Source organism: Pipistrellus kuhlii, unplaced genomic scaffold (genome assembly GCF_014108245.1).
Source record: "Pipistrellus kuhlii isolate mPipKuh1 unplaced genomic scaffold, mPipKuh1.p scaffold_m20_p_19, whole genome shotgun sequence".
Lineage (NCBI taxonomy): Eukaryota > Metazoa > Chordata > Mammalia > Chiroptera > Vespertilionidae > Pipistrellus > Pipistrellus kuhlii.
This window is the reverse complement of record NW_023425504.1, coordinates 5,292,146-5,311,054: the sequence shown is the minus strand read 5'-3', so window position 1 is coordinate 5,311,054 and position 18,909 is coordinate 5,292,146. Positions and strand designations below refer to the sequence as shown.

The window sequence follows — 18,909 nt, the reverse complement described above, 5'->3', positions numbered from 1 at the left end:
TAGTTTAAATATCATGTCCTCTAAGACTCCAGATCTCTATGACAATGTAAATGCAAATTTTAGGGATTAATGATTTTTAAATGGCTCAAACATTCAAGTACAGGGCCTATCCCTAGGATATATACAATTTTCCTGTTGAATGCCAGAGAAGCGTGATCAAACCAGGTGGGAAGTCTGTGTCCCTCCTTCATACAAAGTGAAACGCACAACTTTGTAAGTCTGAGGAAATTTTAACAGTAATGTTTAACTTACATATACAATCGTGGATCTGAGGTCAGAGTGTCAATGTTGATGTGCTGTTCCAGTAGACTGTAGGCCAGGATGGGCAAGGATGTGAAGCAGATATTGTACATTGTAAGGTAGGCAGCATCATATAGTGGCTGAAATGACAAACAATAGAAGAGAAAAAAATATACTGAACAATCATCTTTAAGAGATTTTGTTGGAAAAAATCAGAAGCTAAAACAAGACAGTTTTTTCACTTTTTATAATACCAAGGAAATAAAAAAAATGTTTTAAATATGTTAAATTACAGCTGACAATATTATACTAGTTTCAGGTGTATAATTCTGTGATTAGATATTTATATAACTTATGAAGTGATCCCCCTGATAAATCAAGTACCCACATGGCACCATTCATAATTACAATATTATTGACTATATTCCCTAACCTGTACTTTACTTCCCATGACTATTCTTTAACCACAAATTTGTGCTTCTTAATCCCTTCAGCCAATCTGTCCCAACACACCCAAAATCTAGCAACTGTCATATGTTCTTGTTCTCTGTATTTATAAATTTGTTTCTATTCTGCTTGTTTATTTTGTTTTTTAGATGCCACATATAAGTGAAGTCATCTGGCATTTGTCTTTCTCTGACTTATTTCACTGAGCATAATACCCTCTGGGTCTACTCATGTTGTCTGTGGTAAGACTTCATGCTTTTTAAAAATATATATTTTATTGATTTTTTTAAAGAGAGGAAGGGAGAGGGATAGTTAGAAACATCGATGAGAGAGAAATATCGATCAGCTGCCTCCTGCACACCCTCTACTGGGGACGTGTTCACAACCAAGGTACATGCCCTTAACCAGAATCAAACCTGGGACCATTCAGTCCACAGGCCGACGTCCTATCCACTGAGCCAAACAGGTTAGGGCCATACTTATTTTTAAATAAATATTTACTGTTCAGATTATTACAATTGTTCCTCTTTTCCCCCCCAAAGCTCCCTTCCACCCAGTCTTGTTACAGTTAAGCCTTGATTACTGTTGATATCACTGGGAGGAATTGACCTCCAGGCCAATTGGCTGTGATCACCAGCTGTGTCTACACTGGAAGATCTGTTGCACAAGAAACACCCTTATGGGGCAGGACTTGCTTCAGTGGGGCTTTGGTGCTCACTGAGTCTGCCCCTTGTGTGTGTCTCTTATGGATGTGAAGCGTTGTAATCCGGTATGGTCTCACTCTGACCACTGGTACACTGGTTCTTGGATCTCCAAGGAGATGCATGGTCAGACACTGTCTGGGGCTGCCCAGCAGGAGCTACAGAGACATTTGCAGATTCCTCCTCTTTGTATGGGGTTTGGAAGTGTCCAGACGAGGCTCAGCTGTGAAGCAAGGCTGGCAGGGCCATGGTTCTTCTCTTGGAAGCTCTGGAGCTCTTTGACCCAACTGCTGTTTGACAGGTTTTAGGCAAAAGGACAGGCCATTCACATGCAAAAGCCGATGCACACAGCTTGGGTGGGGTTGTAAATTGGGTGGTATGGGATCTCAGGAAATCACCAGGGTGGAGCAAACAGCAATGGCTGTCAGTCAGCCATGAATGGGGGAAGTCCCCAGTTCTCTTTGTCCTGTACCCCATGCAGAAACAATGATGGCTGAGAGCCCCTCTAAGAGAAAGCCGCCTTCACTTTCCTGTCCCGATGCCAGACAGTCCAGTTTCTCCCCGTATATGCATGAATCCCCCAGAGTCTCACCTGGAGTTGGAGTTCAGAGCAAGCAGGAGCTTGTATCTCCCTCCCAATTAAAAGAGCAGCACATCCAGGTGCCAGTCCTTTCCACGCCTCCACACCTGCTACAGTCTCAATGTTCCTTCTTCACCTCTCTAGTTGTGGAACTTCCACTCACCCAGCCTTCCTGCAGTTCTGGGTGATAGTTGCTCTGCCATTTAGTTATAGTTTTGATGTGGTTGTGAGAGGCAGCAAGTACAGGTGCTTACCTATGCCGCCATCTTGGTTCTCTGACTTCATGCTTTTTTTATGGATAAATTATATTCCATTGTGTGTGTGTGTGTGTGTGTGTGTGTGTGTGTGTGTTTGTTACTGTTGCTTCTATATCTTGGCTCTTGCAAATAATGCTACAATGAACATGTGGATGTATATGTCTTTTTTCTTTTCTTTTTTTATTTATTGTATATGTCTTTTTGATTTAGTGTTTTAGGTTTCTTCAGATAAATACCCAGAAGTGCAGTTGCTTGGTCCTTCTTTGTCTCTTGTTATAGCCTTTGTTTTAAAGCCTATTTTGACTGGTATAAGTTATTGCTATCCAAACTTTTTTATTTGTTTGTTTCAATTCACATTAGATAGCTGTAGCCTGAAAAAGAGTAAAGCAGCACCTAACATCATAGTGTTGGCCTGTCAATTATAGCTAGGCATAAGTGTTCTCCTGCCAAACATGCAGAAATGCAACATCAAGCAAAGGCCATTCTGTGACTATGATGGATCAAAACAAAAACAAGACCACTCCACAATCACATCTGAACACAGACAGAGCATGAATATTTTTCAAATCATAAATAATGACCAACACCCCCATTCTGGCTAATATGAGTAACTGTTGCTTCTTGACCGATAACAGGATTAGCATCCTTCTAGTCTTCATTCCTTCTGGGTATGATTCACTAAAATGCCCAGTCATAAAATTACCACTGCTTCTAACAGCACCCAATCTTCTTAAATGCTTTCCAAATTACCTAACTCAATCCAAATCTTATAAGACTTTTCTAACACTCTCTTCCTGAGAGGCTCCACTGTTCCTCATGGTGTATATTCTTTCTCATTGCATCCGGTAATAAACAAAATTTGATCAACTACAAATGTGTTCCTGGTGGTGTTTGGCTAGGGGGCTTTGACAACCTTAAGCTCTTAGGACAAAACTTGGCATATAAAAAGCATTCAATAAATATTGGATGAATGATTGAATAGATATTGGAAGCTATAGGACATTTGTAGAAGACTGATCAATATTGTAAATTTTCCTTTATGGAAAATTAAGGTATCTGAACCTCATTTTAATGAATATACTTATTGAGTTCAGTATTTTTCTTTTTTTAAAAAAATATTTTATTGATTTTTACAGAGAGGAAGGGAGAGGAATAGAGAGTTAGAAACATCGATGAGAGAGAAACATCAATCAGCTGCCTCCTGCACACCCCCTACCGGGGATGTGCTCGCAACCAAGGTACATGCCCTTGACCGGAATGGAACCTGGGACCCTTGAGTCCATAGGCCGACACTCTATCCATTGAGCCAAACCAATTTCGGCAGAGTTCAGTATTTTTCTACACAGTGCTAGATGTTTTTATACAACCATTACCTGTGGCCTGAATAAATAATATCCCATATTTATCTGTATTTTCACACATATAAATGTTATTCTAATTAATAAAATTCATTTAAATGTGACATAAATTAATACAATTATGCATTTTCAAACAACAGTTACTAAAGATACACCTACTATTATAATGGGAATTGCCTCAAAAACATTGAGAACATGAATAGAGCATTGGTTCAGTCATTAGTTGACTTCAAAAACATTAACTGAGTGTTTACTAAGTGACAAGTACTGGGAACAAAGAAGATTAGAACTCTGTCAGCCTACGCACTCAAATCACTCAAATTGCAGAGGGGGAGGCAGGGTGGTGAGAGTACAAAGAGCTGGGGGAGCCCAGAGGAAGGGACAACTCTGACCTACAGTAGAAACAAAAGCAAGATAATATACATGCAAAATTCTCAATGAACATGGAGATACTTCCCATATACAAAGATTTAAACAAAAGAAGCATCAGGAGGGAGGGTGGGGTGGAAAGAGATTAACCAAATAATTTACACGTATATGCATAACCCAAGGACACAGGCAATAGTGTGGTAGGCCTGGTATGGAGGGGGACAATGGGAGGGGGGAAGAGGGAACATCTGTAATACTTTCAACAATAGAGATAAATGAAAATAAAATCTACTTTTGTTCCACTATGGCAGTTTGAGGTTACATGAAAGAGAATTATAATTCTTAGATGTATAATTAGAGAAGATAAAATATCCTCAAAACAAACAACAGCTTTACTTGATAATATTATTTGTTAAACCTGTTGTAAATAATTTCTTTATTTTAAAGAAGAGTAGTGCATATATTTATTACCACTTTTCTGCTTTACTCTCATGTTTGATGTATTTTGCAGAAAAAAAGTCTTATCCTCTTTAATACATAAATCTCTAGTGAGAACCAGGTTTTAGAAAAAAGATATAAAAAGCATTATCTTAGGAAGGGAGTTGGGCTTTGAAAATTTTACTCAGTGTAAACCTTGAATCTTGGAATTGGATTTAGAAGTTCTGGGTTTCCTCTTGTCCCCTAGTTATTTAATGTTAAATGTTTTATTTTCATGATCAGTACTCTCTAGCTTTGCTAAAGAAAGACCTGCTTTTTGCTTAAAGAATCAGAATCCTGGTCCCACTTCTATTTCATAGTTCAACCTCCAAATTCCAGGCATGCAGAGAACACCTGATGTGGATCTAAGTTGAAAAAGGCTCCAAAGATATTTACAACAAAGGTTACTACCTTCAGCACAGCGCACTAGGCCAAATTCAAAACTAAAGATATTATATATCAGGTCACCACCTCAGAAACCTTCCTTTTACTTGATACATTTTTCCTCTAAGACATCCATAATAGCTCCTTCCCTATCTCCTTCATATTTCTACCTAAAAGTCACATCATCAGAGAGAACTTTCAAAATCATCTTTTCTAAAATAGTGGCCTTCATCCCCAGTCACTCTATCAATTTTTTTTAATCCTTTTTTACCCCCTTCAGAGCATTTATCAGCAACTGACAATATGCTTATCTGAATGTTGTCTGTTTCCCCCCCAGCATTATGGGAGTAAGATTTTTGATCACTGTTATATGCCCAGCACTTAGTCTGGCACATACTATGCAGGAACCCAAGATATATTTGTTAAGTGAATACTACCGTGTTTCCCCGAAAATAAGACATCCTCCGAAAATAAGACCTAGCTCATGGAAAGATAAGACATCCCCTGAAAATAAGACTTAGCACAACTTTGGGAGAAAAAATTAATATAAGACACTGTCTTATTTTTGAGGAAACAGGATAGTTGAGCAACTAACAAAGCCAAACACCAACTCTTATGAAAATCTAAGCAGTTAAGGTAACCTAAACAGACCCCAGACAGCCCAGGGTCTGAATCTCAGCTGACTTTATTAGGAGTTAAGTCCTTCCTTTCTTCATAAAATTTATGCTTCATAAACATTTTTTAAAAAGATAACAAAACAACAGGCTCCTTTCAAAATAAAAAACAATGTTTTAATCAGATTAAACTCATTTCCCTTTAGTATTTTGCAACAATATTTGAAATGTCTTTTTAATACTTGCATTCATCTAAGTGAGGAATTAGAAACATTTGGATCAACAGTTATTTCAATGTTCAAGAAAAGCAGACTCATCAGAATCCATAAAACTCTCTGTAGCTAAAATGATAAGTTTTGAATACAAGAAAATTGATAGCACTTCCTACAGTTAGATGATTAATTCATAAAGCAATCTGCTAAACTGGCCCTATGTGGCTGATGACATGGCAGTGCTGATGTAAGTAGTAAGAGACAGCATACCAAATGGTAAAAAGGTAAGTTCAAGACAAAGAGAGCAATTTCCTTTGAGAGAATACATTCACTTAAAAATACTGCCAAGAAATGAGAAAAAAAAAAATCACTTCCTACCATGAGTAATTAAATATACCTTGACATTTAGAAACTCAATCTGTAAAAGCTGTGGTGATGTTACCAGTAGTTCAGCTTAGCAAAAATCACTGAACTGCTCACACATTACCTATGAACATTTCTGAGTCATTGAGCATTATAGTTCCTATATTTAGCTGTACTTCCACTAGAAACAATGCAAACTCCATTTCAGTTGTTGAAACAAACTGACAAATATGCCTGCTTATCTTGCCACTTAAATATCATGTTAACATATACCATATTCTTTATGCAATAAATGTTCAGAAGACAATAGAGGGTAAAAAATGTAGAGTTATTCAAGTAATCCAAGGTTTTACCCAGGAATCACAGCTTTATCTGAGAAACTGCAAAGGTCTGAGATATTATTTGATGAAATATTAAACTATAACATTTTAGGATTATTGGAAAACATTGTATATACTGATACAAAGGAAAAACAAAACAAAATACTCTTTAAAAGGTTATCTCAATTCTAATCAGATATACTAAAGAACATTCAAAATAAAGTAATAAGAACACTGTTAAAGCAAAAAACACAAACATTTGCTATTCTCAAAATGCAAGCCAAGCCGAAACCGGTTTTGCTCAGTGGATAGAGCCTCGGCCTGTGGACTGAAAGGTCCCAGGATCGATTCTGGTCAAGGCATGGCATGTACCTTGGTTGCGGGCACATTCCCAGTGGGGGGTGTGCAGGAGGCAGCTGATTGATGTTTCTCTCTCAAAGATGTTTCTAACTCTTTATCCCTCTCTCTTCCTCTCTATGAAAAATCAATAAAATATATATTTTTTAAATGCAACCCAAGATTAACAGTTGAATAAAAACCAACAACCCTCCTTTTACTTTGGACATATCTCTCCAATATCTACAATCCAATACATACAATAAAAAGTAAATTATTAATAGCAAATGTAAAGTACATTACAACAATTAAGTAGGGAAACAAACCTGTTGTGAGAATCCACAGAAGAACTGGTACAAAAATTGTGGCAAAATGAAACAAAGGTTCTGGGGGGAAAATGGAGAAAAGGGTTAATGTTTTCCCTTAGTCAAATTTCTAAACTAAACTAAAACAGGAAACTATTACAGTCTACAGTCAGTCCTAAGCCCTCCTAACATCAGAAGGCACTAAGTTTGTATTCTAGAGTGTAAGTGAATAATCCCAAAACAAATGACTAATTCATATTAATAACAACTTTTGCCCTACCAAGGCAGAAGATATCTCACTTTATGAAAACCTGTTGCTAGTCTTCTTCCGTGTGAAGAAATTAAATCACATAATACAAGTACCTAATATTACTGCATCTTAAATGCCAATTAGATTTGCAAAGTCATTATAAAGTAGAATGACAAAGCTGTAAGTATATGCAGGGCAGGACAAAAAGTTTACAGTTGTTCATATGGGAAAAGACATGAAAGTGATGAAAATTACAATAGCTTTATTAACTGTTTGATGTACTCACAACTATAAACCTACTTTTGCCCACCCTGTATTTTAAATCAATGCCAGTAAGAGCCAGGAAATTATTACAGTATATGTTGACACTAACTTTATCAGCTAATGCTTTACTGCCTTTACCACTGCCTCATCAAATAATCAATATATTAATATTGATCATTTACTATATGAAAAGATGGCACTGTGGGTGACATACACACACACAAAAAAAAACCAAATGCAACTTTTTATTCCTAAGGGACTTGTAATTTAATTGGGAGAATATGAAATACAGATTTAAAAAATTCAAGCAGAGAATTTAAATAAGGTAAGCTGTGACATTATCTGAGTGCTGCTTGTCATCTTCTCATGTTGTCTCTGGATTTCTCTTTGGGCAGCACCTTCAAGAGCCCATTTTTGAGAAATGTCAAAAAAACACACACAAAAAACAGTCTACAGTACTTCCTTCTGTCACACATTCTCACGTAGGTTATTTTCTAGACTGGGAGACCTGAGGCTGTTTTTAAAAAGCCAATGCATACTCAAAGGATGAGCATCTGCTACAACTGAAGGTGAGTATACTATAGGCTCTGGAGGATGTTCCTAAAGAAAAGTGCTATACACGTTTTGAATAACTCCTACAGCATCAGAGTAAGGGCCATAGCTCCAAAGGGCAATACTCAATTGTATGTATCAATTCTAGAAGAATGTAAAATGTACGTAGCATTTCTAGAGTCATATTTTATTTTTTATTGAAATTGATGGTGTGCTATTGGTTAATACAATTATATAGATTTCAGGTACACAATTCTATAATACATGAAATAAATGTACACTGTATTGTGTGTTCACCATTCCTAGTCAAGTCTCCTTTCCTCACCATTTATCCCCTCTATCCCCTCTAAACTGTGAGGTCTGAGGAGGCAGTGATTGATGGGGATTATGGGATAGTTTGTGGGAAGAGGAGGTGTGACTTTCCTACTATGATGTAATTTCCATGAGAACAGGGACTTTGTCTGTTTTATTCCATTTTGAATTCTCAGGGCCTCAAACAGTGCTTGGCTTAGAGTAACACATTCAAACATTTGTTGATTGAATAAATAAAGAATTAGCATCTGAACTAGGTGCTAAGGATGAATAGGATATGTTGATAGCAGGAACCAAGAGAAGGCCTTCAGCATTTTAAAGAGATAACAGGTAAAACAGGGTGAGACTATGGGGTGCCTTAAAAGCCAGGCTAATCCTTAGACAATGGAGATGAGTTTCTGGAGTACAGTTGAAAAGTGGTATTTTTAAACATTAATCTGGCTGAATTAGGCAAGGTAGATTGAATGGAGAAACAGAAATAAGAAGATTGATTGGTCACTCCAGAGGTGAGGCAATAGCAAATTGAAGATGCAGGAGGGCTTCTTAGCTTAATCAAAGAGGGCCAAAGTATTAGAAATCATCTTGAGATGAACAAAATAAAGTGACAAAATAGATCTGGAGACATGGAAGCATGGAATAGACTGATGAAAAGATTAACCAAAAGCATATATGCATATATGCTAATCCATGGACACAGACAATAGAGTGGTAGGCCTGGGGTGGGTGCAGGTGCAGGGTGGAGGGGGACAATTGGGGGGTGGTGGTGGTGAAATGGGACATCTATAATCCTTTTAACAATAAAAATAAATTTAAATTTTTGGAAAAAGGAATACTGCTAAGTAACTAAGAGATAATGGACATAAAGATCCTATGAACACAGAGGGTACCACCTACACAAATTATCCCCTCACTGGGAACCATTAATTACAGATCACTGGTAAACATTAGCCCTTCTAATGCTTGTTTTGTTTTCCTTAACAGAGTATTCCTTCCATCTAGTGGCAGTTGAATGAATTGCGGGCCACAATGGTAGTCAAACCAAGCCTCTGGAATTAGGGATTAGACTGATAGGCAGATCTCTAAGGCAAATCTTCATGAGCTCTCCTACTAGGGAGAGGTAAGAGAAAATAACAACCCATCTCCATGTGGGGCTGTTAAGTTACTGAGTCCAAGGCTGGATAAATCCAAATTATGGATGTCCAAGAATCCAGGAATTAGAGTCAGTAAAGCTATTGTGGAAATCATGTTCTATCGCCTCCTAGCTGGCTCCAAAAGCAAGTTATGTAAATTCTTTGAGCCCTACTTTTCATATATTTTAAATGGAAATAATACTAATTTCCTCATAGGAGATTTGTGAGGATTAAATAAAAAAAAAATAGTGTTTTTTTTATTTGTTTGTTTGTTTTTATTTTCGTTTTTGGCCAAACAGCAAAGTACGTTACACATACTGGGTTAATTATCATTATTAATCATCATCAAGATTTGGATACCAGCTCACTTGGCAAATCTGTAAACCTGATGTGACGATTATATTATTTTGAAAATACAAAGTGAATAGGACCTGGGATTGATTATAAGAAAACTGACACACAAAAGCAGTTTCTAAGCTTTCCCTCCTGTGAAATAACAGGGTATCAAAGACTCTAGCTGCTTGAATCATTTAGAACCAGTACATTAACTTGATAATATACCTATAAACTGGAATCTAAGATCTTTAGTAAATTTCTGTTATAGAAATAAAAAATGAGTATGCGGGATCAGTTTATTTGTTTTATTTTTAAATATATTTTATTGATTTTGTACAGAGAAGAAGGGAGAGAGAGTCAGAAACATCGATGAGAGAGAGTCATGGATCAGCTGCCTCTTGCACACCCCCTACTGGGGATATGCCCACAACCAAGGTACATGCCCTTGACTGGAATCGAACCCGGGACCCTTCAGTCCCCAAGCTGACGCTCTATCCATTGAGTCAAACCGGTCTAGGCAGCGGGATCAGTTTAAAACGTACTCTGATTGATGCTAAAAGAAAAATCAATGTGTTGTTGGGGAAACTACTTCAGTATCCAATGATGGGGGGTAATTTTGCAAAATTATTGTGTTTTAGGTGAATATCTAACTTGGTGAAAATTTCTCATAATATATTAAATAAAAAAGGGCAAAGTGCAAAACAGTATGTTTTGGGGCTGACTGCTAATAGGTTTGAGGTTTCTTATTGGGGTGATGGAAACGTTCTGGTTTAGATAGTGGTGATGGTTGCATTTCATAGTGAATATATTAAAACCCACTGTATTATACACTACAGTGAATTTTGTTATTTGAATTATAACTCAATAAAATGGGGAAAATATTATATATAGTGTATGAAAACCATATATACACATATGAATTTGTATGGACAAAAGTACAGGTCACATAACAATGTTACTGGTTCTTTCTATAGGTATGCATTTACAGATGACTTCAAATATCTTATTTTAGAAAAGGAGCTATGCATAAGTAAAAGAGGTATTTGAGAAAAGTCACTTGTATAATTTTCTTTTCATTTAGAGTAGGGGTGTCGAACTCAATCAGAGAAGGGGCCAAAATCTAAAATCCAGCCTAAATCGCGGGCCGAATGGTTTACTGAACAGTCATAAACTGTCATTGTGATGGAAACTCAGCGGAGTGCAGTGATGACAATGCGGTGCGGGCCACATTGCAAGGCCTGGCGGGACGGATTTGGCCCGCGGGCCTTGTGTTTGACACACGTGATTTAGAGCATCAATTCACTATGCAACATCATCAGAGAACCTCAACTTGAGGAGAGCCATGTCAGTTTCACATAACCAAAAATTAATCAAAATCAGTCAAGATTAGAGAGGAAGGACCCAATTGGAATGCATACAAAAATTTAACCTAAATATATTATAAATAAATAACATAACCACATCGAAATGGTTGAAAAGGGGGGAGGACACAAAAACGAACTTTGGAAACAGTATTTTGACTATATTGGTACACTCCAAGGTCAAAGAAAAAGGAGTGCACCAATGCTGAAACCGGTTTGGCTCAGTGGTAGAGCATCAGTCTGTGGACTGAAAGGTCCCAGGTTCGATTCCAGTCAAGGGCATGTACATTGGTTGCGGGCACACAAATATATTACTCAAGTTAATTTGTTTCTCTCAGGAGTATAAGTTAACAATTCTGAAACTACTGTAAGTGTATTCTAGGATTGAGTAAAGAAGTAAACATATTGAGAATGAGAACTAGGTTTTTCATCACTGGAAAAGGGAGTTATAAATAAGGAAAAGTGATAGATTAGAATAAACTTTGCAGTGTTGGCTGGCATCAAAGTTATCCATATAAACGGATGATTTCTAATACAATTTGCAAATAAAATAAACCAGTTTTTCTTGAAGAAATGTCTGAATCTAGGACTGGAGCAGTAAAAATACAAGAAGGGCTTAGAAAATCATATGGTACTAAAAAATAAAGAAGTCTTCAAAAAGGTTGGGGATGGGGATAGAGAGGAATGGGGAATTGCTACTCAATGGGTATAAAGTTTTAATTATGAAAGACGAGTAAGTTATAGAGATCTGCTATACAATGTTGTACTTATATTGAATAGTTTAACAATACCATATTGCACAGTTCTAAAGCTGTTATGTGGGTACAGCTTAGGTTAAGTGTTCTTATCACAACAAAATAAAAACTTAAAAATGATGGGGATATGTTGAAAGAAGACAGAAGCCAAATCTATGACAATCTGAGAAGGGGAATAAATAATAGGAATGGACTTTAACTCAAAACAAAATACATATTTTAGTAGCAGAATGCTTTTTTTTTTTCTTATGGCAGGGGATCACAGGCTTTATGGTCCGGTAGAAGGAACACACAAATATACAAAGAAAGGTGTCACATATGTCTCAACAATGGGTTCTATGGGGTGTACCACAATGGAAACACATGACGGAAGTGGTCTAATGTACACAAGATAGGGAGGACTTTATAGAGGGTATTGAAGCCACTAACTAGTGGTGTGTGTGGTGTGTGTGTGTGTGTGTGTGTGTGTGTGTGTGTTTTATGGAAACCACTTCTAAGGCTAAGGCAAGTTAAGTTTCCTTCTGTCACTAACAGCCTATTTTCAAGACTTGGTGATCATAGGTGACCTTGGCTTTTCTTTTTTGTGTATGTTTAAGGTGTATGTGTTGATTTGATACATTTATATATTGCAACTGATTACTAAAATAATGTTAGTTAACACCCTTATCATATCACACAGTTATCATTTCTTTTTTGTGGTGATAGCATTTGCAATCTTGAGTCTTAGCAACTTTGAAGTATATAGTAGAAAATGATTAACTATAATTACCATACTGTATATTAGCTCTCCAGAACTTATTCATCTGTAGTTACAAGTTTTTACCATTTAATAACATCTACCTATTCCTCCCCCCCTTTCCTTAGTCTCTGGCAAGCACCAGAATGTACTTTGCAAATAAATTTTCACAGAGCAAAGTTGAAGGGTCTTGAGACTCCAAAACAGCATTTTGATTAAGTTATCATAGTTAACTATCAGAAATGAGACAATGCACTGAACAAGTTACAACATCATTTTTGTGGTATTTGTGCCAAAAATGTGTAATCTGAATCCAATAATAAGCAAACTTTAGACAAACTCATATCGAGGGACATTCTACAAACTAACTGGCCAGTATTATTAAAAAATGTTGACAAAAAACAGGAACTATCCCTGGTTAAGGATAACTAAGGAAAAATGACAGCTAAGTGCAAGTGTAAACCTGAAGCTAACCAAAAAAAGTGTCAGACTAGTTAATAATGTGTCAGCTGATATCAATTACTAATCTTGATAACTATGTTATGGATTATCTAAGGTAGGGGTGTCAAACTCAATCAGAGAAGGAGCCAAAATCTAAAATCCAGCCTAAATCGCGGGCCGAATGGTTTACTGAACAGTCATAAACTGTCATTGTGATGGAAACGCAGCGGAGTGCAGTGATGACAGCGCGGTGCAGGCCACATTGCAAGGCCTGGCGGGACGGATTTGGCCAGCGGGCCTTGTGTTCGATACATGTGATCTAAGGTGTTAACAGTTGGCAAAGCTGGCAAAGAGTATAAGAGGATTATTTCAGTAATTTTGCAACTTCCTTGAAGTCAGAAATTATTTTTAAATGTTTTGAAAACTGGAAAAAAACCCAAACCTTAAAAAAATGGTACTGAACAGTATATAGGACAGAAGATCAACTTCTGGCTATGTCGGCTAAAAATAATTTACATACTTTAGACCAGTTACTTCACCTTCTTGTATGACAGGTTTATTGTGCATAAAATGAGTGGCTTAATTTATATTCATAGATTCCAAATTGTGCTCTGAGGAACCACACTGGGCAGGACAGGGAGGCTGAGCAAGTACACAGTCCTGGCCCCATCACCCTTTAGTCAATGCAATTCTGCTTCTATCTGCTTTTATCTTTATAACTTCATTGGAAGAGAGAATTCTACTAAAAAGAGATTAGCATACTGTTCAGGATAAAAAGGGAACCAACTATTGACAAGGATGAAGCTCAAAAACATGCTAAGTGAATTAGACCAGACACAAGAGTACCTATGATTCTATTTAGTTCAAAAACAGTCATATCTAATTTGTATATTACATATTATATCTAAATTTATATATTACTAGTGGCCTGATGCAAGAAATTCGTGCAAGGGGCTTGGCCCTCGCAGCCCCAGCTTTGTCCTGAAGGTCATCTGGAAGGATGTCCAGAAGGTCGTTCGGCTGTCAAGTCTAATTCGCATCTTTCTCTCTCTATATAAAAGTCTAAGCAACCATCACAACTGAATGGACCATGGAACAGGCTGTGTGGGGTGACTAGGCCGGCAGAGGGGTTAGTGAGGGGTGACCAAACAACTGAGCAGCAGGCTGTGTGGTGCGACCAAGCTGGCACGGGGCTGGGCAACCAGGCTGGCAAGGGGGCAGTGAGGGGTGATCAGGCTGGTGGGGGAACAGTTGGGGGCAACCAGGCTGGGATGGGGGGCAGTGAGGGGTGACCAGGCCGGCATGTGGGGTCAGTGAGGAGTGACCAGGCCGGTGGCGTAGGAAGGTAGTTGGGGGGCGATTAGTCCGGCAGGGGGTACAGTTGGGTGTGACCAGGTCAGCAGGGGGGGGAAGTTAGGGCTGATCAGGCAGGCAGGCAGGTGAGTGCTTAGGAGCCAGCAGTCCCAGACTGCGAAAGGGATGTCCGACTGCCGGACATCGGACCTAACCACTCTGCCTGTGGGACTGGGCCTAAACTGACAGTTGGACATCCCCGGAGGGGTTCTGGATTGGAGAGAGTGCAGGCTGGGCTGAGGGGGACCGCCCCCCCCCCCATGCACGAATTTTGTGCACCGGGCCTCTAGTATATTTATAATAATAAAAGCTAATTAGACTGGATTGCTGAATGACCTTCTGGTCAAAGTTGGGGCTGTGAGGACTTAGGCAAGCCGCCATGGCTGCGAGGGCCAAGCCCCTTGCACAAATTTCATGCATGGGGCCTCTAATGTTAATATAAATCAGATTAGTCATTGTTTGGATCAGGGGTGGAGGAGACTAACTGGGAAGGAACAGAGGGGAACTTTCTGGGATGATGGAAATGTTCTAGTTTTAAAAAAAAAATCTTTATTGTTGAAAGTATTGCACAGGTCCTCCTTTTTCCTTCATTAACCTCTTCCAACCAGATCCAGCCCTATTGTCTGTGTCCATAGGGTTATGCATATATGCATACAAGTTCATTGGTTGATCTCTTTCCACACCCCACCCCCCACCTTCCTTCTAAGGTTTAACAATCTGTCCACGCTTCTGTCTCTGGGTCTATTTTTGATCATCAGTTTATTTGGTTCATTAGATCCCACATATGAATGAAATCATGTGATACTTATCTTTCTCTGACAAATGTTCTAGTTTTGATTAGGGTGCTAGCTACATGAATATATTCATTTGTCAAAATAGAACTGCATACAGAAAACCTCAATATAATGGATTAATTCAGGCAGGGGAGTGTCCCTTAAAGCTAAAAGTCCCTCATATAATAAAGCAGGTTTTCTGAATGAATATATTAAAAAGATGACAAATTAGTTTATTTGTTTTTACTTACGTAGACAAGTGTAGTTAAAAGTAAGTATGTATGAAAAGTTTAATTTCATAGAGAAGTTTTCTGTATGTATTACAGTAATTTCAAATTTATACTGAATAGGTTTAGTAAATGCGTGCATTCACCAGTCACCACGAGTAAACAAAAAAGCACACAGCTGGGGCGTGGATTAGCACACTTCAGAACATCGATGACACATGTTAAAAATGCTGCTGAGCCATGGCCGGTGTGCTAAGTGTTTAGAGCATTGGCCCAGGTCACGGGTTGGATTTCTGGTCAAGGGTACATACCTGGGTTACAGGTTCATTCCCCACCCCAGGTCAGGGTGTCTGTAGGAGGCAACCAGTCCACAATGTCTCTCTCCTTCCTTCCTTTCTTCCTTCCTTCCCTCTCTCCCTTCCTCCCTCTCTCCTTCCTACTTTCTCTGAAAAACATTGGGAAAAAAATCCTTAGGTGAGGATTAAAAAAAAAAACTGCTGTAGAAAATCACACCATAACTAATTACCACCTGCAATGCAGTGGGATCATGTGCTAATCATTCACCAAGCATTGTTTCATGAGCAGTGACTCTTAGATTTAAATATGTAGACTGTAGTTGTAGATATGTAATATTTATGTCAGTGAAATTACTATAGTGTTTTTTTTCCAGCATATGGCCTATTCGCTAAAATTTGTTAAAAATAACAGTGAACTAACAACAACAACAACAACAACAACAAGCCTTAATTTAATATAAGCAACTCTTGGTTAAAAGCATTTTAAAATTAAAAGGGTGTTAAGTTTTACATATGACAGAGACTAGAAATTTTGCCTGTTAAATCAAAAGCTGGTTAAACTGAGGTTTGTAAACTTGAGGGTTTACTGCATTATGAATGGGTACATTTTATTGTATTTAAACTTCACTTAAAATTTCATCTCAAATTTCTTGCATTAAAAGAAATTTCTGATTTCCAATATCATAAATAGATCTGTCTTGCTAACTACAAATTTCAGTGGAAGACAGCAAAAGAAACATGGAAAGAGGAGGAAAAACACTATGACTAAATTGAGCCCATGCTGGATTAAGTAGTCTTAAATTACATTGCAAATACTTGATCACATACCTTATAGAAGAAATACTGTACGAGGTGTGCTATTCTCACATAATATAGATGTCCATGACCTAATAGCAATTTCTTTAAATGTTTAAACTTTGGAACAGAATAATCACTATTTCTGGATGCTTGGCGACCTTCTTTGCCTTTAATACCTAAAAAAAAGAAAATCTCTAGGGTGAGTATTTTATAGAATAAAACTTCCTTATGTGTTATAGCTCAATTGTATAGTTTAGCTTAGTTTTATTTAACCAAAAAGTGCTTCCTTTAACAATCTCAATGAGAATTACCAATAAATATAAAGCTAAGTGTAATTGATAATTACCTATTTATAACACAATATACAACAATTAAATAGAATAATTATTTAATCATTATAAGGCAAAATTTTCCTGAGAAAAAAATTAAATCTGGAACTTACTTTAAAGCCACTTAGTGCTTAATTGTGCATGGCACTAGACTGGGTACAATATTAAAGCAAATCAGAGACCTGAGATTTATGGTCTAGGAACTCAAAACTTAAACGTTACAATGAGACAGTGAAGTTCTTTCACTGAATGAAACTCTCTGTAGTAGCCCAAGTTTCTCTGAGCTCAAGCTGCTTTAGGCCATTTTCACACTGGATAACCAAAAAGTAGAACTAAGAGTTCCACACAACATATGGCTACTTTCAAATGAAGAAAAATTTGGGAATTCAAACTGCAGTATAATAATTCCCAAGATGCTAATTCCATTGTTTCTCCCCCTTCAAAAACAAAACAAAAACACAACTTGCTGGGGTGTTAGGATTATTGCCTACCAAGAGCCTGACAAGGGAAAAAAGGTACAGGCTATAGAGAAGCCGTTTTTACATGCCAACATATAAATTCAAGACTACAGCCCAAGCCACACATAAATAACTCCATATGGAAAACCAGCCAAGCAATTATCATTTCTTAGTACCAAAGAGTTAAGTATCTCAAAAGACATAGTGCAGCAACATAAGGAGGCAATCTGGCCAGGAGGGGAAAATCAGTAAAATTTCCTTCATGCTGTCAAAGTAAGATCAATTATGCTACCAGTAAGTTTAGGAAATTAATTTTAATTGAATCATATAAAAAAAATCCTCAACTTTGTATTTCTACATCCCCCCTCTGACCCAGGAATAGGACTTTGGGATGGACATGTGACATGATCAAATGACAACCTTCATTCAATTAACAATTATTATACCAAAATTCAAATTCAGGATGAGCAACCAAAATAATCTCTAGAATATAGGACCACTCTACCTGAAAACAATACTGATGCCTTACAGCTGCCATCTCATTAGATGTTTCTTACCTATTCCCACGTGGGACTCCAAGATCATACTGACATCATTGGCACCATCGCCTATCGACAGTGTTATTGGGCTCCCTTTTAAATTCTTCACCATTCTGACAATCTAAACATTAAATACAAAAGATGTATAGGAAAGGTCAAAGCCGAAGGTGAGATTGCACTACATCAGGGGTAGATGCCTCATTCACACTTGTAAATTTTGGCCTTACAAATAGAAAGGGAGTTTGTGCATATATGTGCAATAGTCTCAAATCTCAGAGGCAGAACACAGCTCTTCAAAATGTAATAATGAGACTTGACTTTGGGTGGTGAACACACAATACAATATACAGATGATGTATTATACAATTGTATACCTGAATGCTATATAATTTCATTAGCCAATGTTATCCCAATAAATTCAATAAAAAAGAAAAAATATAATACCAGTGTGCACTTGTTTCTAGTTCTATGAATGTATGAATGTCAAAATCCCTGCCTCTTACCTATATTAGAGGATAACTTGTTTTCTCTTTTGTTATAGCTGCATGTGTCTTTTCAGATCAGCACCGGATGTGTGACAATAGAGACCAGAAAGCTGTTTTGTGGTATCATGCATAGGGCTACCAAAACAAAAGTGGGAAGTGAGAGGACAATGTTTTTGGGAATCTCTCCCTCTCTCCTCCCTGCTGACACTCTCCCTGGTTGCATCCCAACCCTTATTCCAAGGGACTTTTCCAACATTAAATTATTGCACTCATCTAGCTGCCACTAAATTTGTTCCACTGACCAATATGATTATTTCATCTTTCCTATAGGTAGCTGCATTTTATTTTATTTTAAAAATATTTTTATTGATTTCCAAGAGAAAGGTAGAGGGAAAGAGAGATAGAAACTTGAGAGACTCATTGATCAACTGCATCCTGCACTACTGGGGTTCCAGCCACTCTCCAGGCATATACCCTTGACTAGAATAGAACCTGGGACCCTTCAGCCTGCAGGCAGACTCTCTATCCACTGAGCCAAACCAGCTAGGGCA

At 37.6% G+C, this 18,909-nt stretch overlaps 1 protein-coding gene across 4 annotated transcripts in view; it reads right to left on the bottom strand.

Annotated features, from left to right (window-relative positions):
* The window catches only part of ATP11C (ATPase phospholipid transporting 11C), a 186,212-nt gene that overhangs the window by 20,552 nt on the left and 146,751 nt on the right, over positions 1 to 18,909 (bottom strand). For all 4 annotated transcript variants that reach the window (XM_036443269.2, XM_045583476.1, XM_045583475.1 and 1 more), the window contains 4 exons: positions 17,892 to 17,994; positions 16,578 to 16,723; positions 6,985 to 7,044; positions 253 to 380 (listed from right to left, as the gene is read on the bottom strand). In XM_036443269.2, the coding sequence (XP_036299162.1) occupies positions 253 to 380; positions 6,985 to 7,044; positions 16,578 to 16,723; positions 17,892 to 17,994 (437 nt within the window). The remainder of the gene's footprint in view (positions 1 to 252; positions 381 to 6,984; positions 7,045 to 16,577; positions 16,724 to 17,891; positions 17,995 to 18,909) is intronic.